The following is a 4,757-nucleotide window of genomic DNA, read 5'->3' as shown; positions in this document are numbered from 1 at the left end:
TAGAAATTGCATGCCATAGTTTTCTTTTAAGAGTGGTAGTATTTGTTGAAATAGAAGCAAATTATTTTTCAATTACTATTGACTACTATTTTTCTAAAAGATAATTTAGTGAATAACATAGTTTATTTACTTTTTTTAGTTTCAAAATATAATAATAAGATTTTTTGTAAAATTAACAATTAACATATATACCACTTTTATCATGAAATCATTAACATTTTAAGTGACATGTAAAGTCGGTGATTACGGTTTATAATTTTAGATCCTTAAAATTTGTTGAATACTTTTGATGAATTTTCTATGTTTGAAAATTTGAAAATTTTTATGTTTATTGAATTGTGGCCCAAACTATCATTTTTCCAATTCCGCCTTTGATCACAAACTTCCCATAGGTATAACCATGATATACACCATAAGGATACATTATTTATATATATTTTTCTCAAAGCACAGAATTTTAAAAAATTTACTAATAGTTCGAGTTTCCTTTTCTTTCCTACTTTTTTCTTTATTTTTTCCGTGCATTTACAAAGTGTAAAATAATCATAATTACATAGAACTTTACCATAGCCAAGTAAACATTCATTTTTGCTAGCAACTTGCCGACAAGAACTAATTCCATCACTATATTTAAACTATTTATAAGAGAACTATCACCATTTTCTTAAACGATTCATTATCACAAGAAAATAAGGTTGCTATTTAATTTAGCAAAGGTTTGGTTAATTCTAGGCAGTGCTCCTTAGGAGTAAGCCAACCAAGTGCAAGTAGTAGCATGTTTTAGGCTTTTAGTTAACTTTTTTTATTTATGATATTTTAAAACAATTACGTAAGATCACATTTTAAATAATTCCAGATTATAATGAACAAACAAAGTACTAGTTTACTAATGAAGTCAAAAAGGGAAAACCCAGGACCATGTCAATCTCTAACAATATCAAAGTCCCAGCATTGCTTCTTAAAAATCACAAATGTTAATCATAAAAGTTGTCAAGCGCTAATCATTATAATCACTAAAAAGGACTGACGTAAGTGAAATGTGATTCTTAAAGAATAAGGTCTGACTATTTTCATTCTTAATTAAACCTGTATCATCAGGTACAAATTCAAGGGTTCTGTCATGTGAAAATTAAGCATTGCTTGAGATATTGGGTGTGAGATTTCAAAACAACCCCACCTGCCACCACCTCTTTTTCCCAAAATAAAAACAAATGCAAAAACCTCAAGCTAAACCTTCGAACAAAACATCCGCATAAGATTGTTCTTATCCATGTTAGACAATGATATTTAGACTCTACTAGTTTATCTGTAACTCTTGTGCCACAAGCAATGTATATGTATGTTGACACTTAACATGTATTTGTGCATTGCCCAATCTAAAAGCTTGCATGTGCTGTCAACATTCATAACTAACCATTATTTATTTTCAATTAAGTCAATATCACAAAATGCAAATATGATGTTAAGAAGCATCCTTTAACCAAACAATTCATGTAAAAATAACTTTCTATTTACTTTTCCCCTGTGCTTTCTGGTTTTGTACCCAGTAAAATAATATTTTACCTTGGAAGTTTTAACAGTTTAGTGAAATTCATAAAATTCCACACATGTAATAATTTAATTTAATTTTGATTCTTACAACTCTTTCATAAGGCTATTACTCCCATTTTCATTAGGAAAAGCACAAACACCTTGCCAAACCTACTGCATGTATTAATTAATGAAATTCTAACCTCCCTTTCACTGGATTTGATTGTGTAGGAAGTACTGTTATTTTATACCAGGTATTTCAAGCAAACACAAGAGTTCCAGATCTTTCAGAAGATGAAGGCTGCAAGGTTCGAATGCGAATGTCATATTTTGTATGACTGGCCACTTTGGAGCTAGGAGACGATTCTGCTCCATCTGACACAAGAGGAAAGGATGTAGTGTAGCCATTGTGTGCATTTCCAATATGGTTGCTACACTTGCGACAAAGAAGCTTGGTTCTTCGGCGAAACAATCCCCATGAGTGCTTATCAAAATGCGGCACACACTGAATTTCATCAACCTGGGTAAATCTGCTAAGATCAATATTGAAGAATGATATAATACCTCGCTTTATAGACTTTCCATATTTTGATCCGATGGATGAGGTGTTCCGGTTTGAAGAGGATAGATTCAATTCATAACCACAAGTACCACAGCTGCCAAATATATAAAGAAAAGGTATTGTAATTTTAACAAGAAAAATAAAGAACCCAGATTCATCGCAAGTACATCGTCCCCAATATAATAAGCTTAGTCTTCAATGTGACTTAAACAATTACAATGACCAGGTTAAGAATACATTTCAAAGAAGACAAGATTGTCATCACAAATTATCATACGTATGTGCATCTAATAAGACTACCGTTTGCTTTACAACCAAAGGGAACGCGACTGGAACTTTTGCCTTGTAATATTAAGTTCTGCAAGCTCAAACTACAGCACTTACCATCCATGCCATCTAAATAATCCAACAGCCACCCATCAATCAAGCCTTGGAAAACGAGTAAAGAAATTTAACAAATGACTAAAAATACTTAGAATTAGAACTTACAAAAATGGAAGCTAACCAACTCCTTTTCTGTTTAAGGTTTTCCATTGCAAAGTGATTGGCAATCTAAGAGCTTACCAGAACTTGAGCAAGCTGGTCGTCGAAATATAATCATGATTTAATTATCGCTCAATTCTTATCACTTTTCATAAACATATTCCACAAAAAATAACATTACAATCATTTTTCATCATTCAAACTTCATTATTTTGTCTGCTCAGGAACCAACCTTGTTTGAGCTAGGAACATCCACAGCATGATAAAATTAACTCTCAGCACTTGTTCAAAGAGGAATCAAGAATATGCTACATGATCTAACACATGCTAGTAGTCTTCATATAATATACCAAAGGCAAACTACATATACCATTTTTTTCTTCTTTTCTTTTCTATTTCAAAGTGCTCAATGTTAATTCATTACTTACACAACTTTATAGAAGCTACTCAATATTTCATAAGATTAAGAGCAAGCAACCCATTCCTTTCCCATGTAAAGCAGATCATGATTTCAATCAAATACGATCTTAAACTCTTAACATATTGGGTTATAGCTCAAAGAAAAGGGTATACTCCAAACATTCCAATTTTCGAACAGTCCACAAGATAGCAAAACTTGATAAATGGGACACAAGGAAACAACTCTAATTGCAACCACTCTCAACTCAAGAGTAACATTCATGAACACTGCTATTCAAATTGAGTTTCTTAGTAGATGCAGAAAATCTAACAATTCAGATTTAAAATTATAGTTTCAGTATCGTCACGATCCTTAATATTATAAAAAAAAAAATCCTTAACATTATAAAAAGTTATAGACAATTGCACCAAACGTAGCCAAAATTGCGGTCCTAGAAACCCCAAAACTTTGCAATCACAGATCGTTTTTAAAACTTTGCTTAATAAGGAAGAAAAATTAGAAACGTCACTTTTCTTGAGAAGGGGAAAAATACTGAGTAACTTTCAATCTCTCTACAATGATCAAGTAATTAGTACTCGCGAAAGTGACTGAGTACCCAATTTAATCCTCTATCACCAGTCTGAGTTCTCCTCTTGAAATTAATAAAATAAAATCTCCCTTAAAATCAAGCGACTTTAATAATCACACTAAATGGGCTAAAAATTAACAATAAAATTTTACAAATTAAAAAAAAATAATAGCAAAAAAATTCCTTATCACGATCGACGTCGCAGAACTATTTCCCAAACAATTCGATTACGATTTACCAAAAAGAAAATTTACCCTAAAAAGAGAATTAACGAATTTAAGGAAAGTGCGATGAAGATGAGTTAGAAAGCGAACCTGTAACGGACATCTCTTTGAGAGGAGCAAGATTGGTAGGAGTAGGTTCGGTTAAAGTGACCGTCTTGTTTGAACACGGAATCACCCATCACCTCTAAGGCTTTTCCAGCGGCGGTGGCAGTGGAGGCGGAATGCGGAAGAGCCACCGGCGGTGATGGGCGAGTGAAGAGAAGCCAATTGTAGGAAAATTTGGTTTCGTTCGGTGAACAGCGTGTTCCGGAGAATTCGGAGCGCGATATTGACCGAACCCAACCGAACGCGATCGAAATGACACCGTTTTGTGAGGGAGTGGAAGAAGAAGTATATGATGATGATGGAGATGAAGCTTGAGTGAATGAAAATGGGTTTTGGATTTTTATTTTCTTATTATTTACTCCTTTTTAAATATTGGTTATTTATTATTGTGTAAGTTGATTTTGTTTTTTTAAACCGCGTGGGGGTAAACAAAAATTCTGTTACTAAGTTAAATGATTGATCTGTTTTGTTAATGGCTTTAGGAGTCATTATAACGGTTCAAAGAGAAATATTATATTGCAAACGAAAATGTTTTCTATTTTACAACGGTAAAATTCCAATCACACACAAAATTATAAATATCTAGTAATTACATATACCAAAATAGCTATTTAGTATGTGCATTACATAGTAATTTTTCAAATAAATATTATCTTTATCTATTAAATATATTTTTTTTCTACATACTATATACTATAATGTCAACTTGATTTTATTTTTATTTTTGTGTAAAAAAACATTTGAACAAGTTCACTCTTTTTTTATTTACATAATAAACGAATTTTCAGTTATTTCAATTATATTTGTTGATCTTTTAATTCTATAATTAACTATTTATAATGTTAATGTTAATATATTATATCA

The 4,757-nt window shown here is 31.6% G+C and overlaps 1 protein-coding gene across 1 annotated transcript; it reads right to left on the bottom strand.

Annotated features, from left to right (window-relative positions):
* Positions 1-1,488: 1,488 nt before the first annotated feature.
* LOC137825875 (uncharacterized protein At4g08330, chloroplastic) lies at positions 1,489-4,241 on the bottom strand. The gene is made up of 2 exons (XM_068631672.1): positions 3,879-4,241; positions 1,489-2,186 (listed from the first exon to the last, which is right to left on the bottom strand). The coding sequence occupies exons 1-2, from the start codon at positions 3,965-3,967 to the stop codon at positions 1,790-1,792; spliced, it is 486 nt and encodes a 161-aa protein (XP_068487773.1). The 5' UTR covers positions 3,968-4,241; the 3' UTR covers positions 1,489-1,789.
* Positions 4,242-4,757: the final 516 nt, after the last annotated feature.

Source organism: Phaseolus vulgaris, chromosome 8, assembly GCF_000499845.2.
Source record: "Phaseolus vulgaris cultivar G19833 chromosome 8, P. vulgaris v2.0, whole genome shotgun sequence".
NCBI classification, from domain to species: Eukaryota; Viridiplantae; Streptophyta; class Magnoliopsida; order Fabales; family Fabaceae; genus Phaseolus; species Phaseolus vulgaris.
The sequence above is the reverse complement of the archived record's forward strand: the minus strand, read 5'-3'. Positions and strand labels throughout refer to the sequence as shown.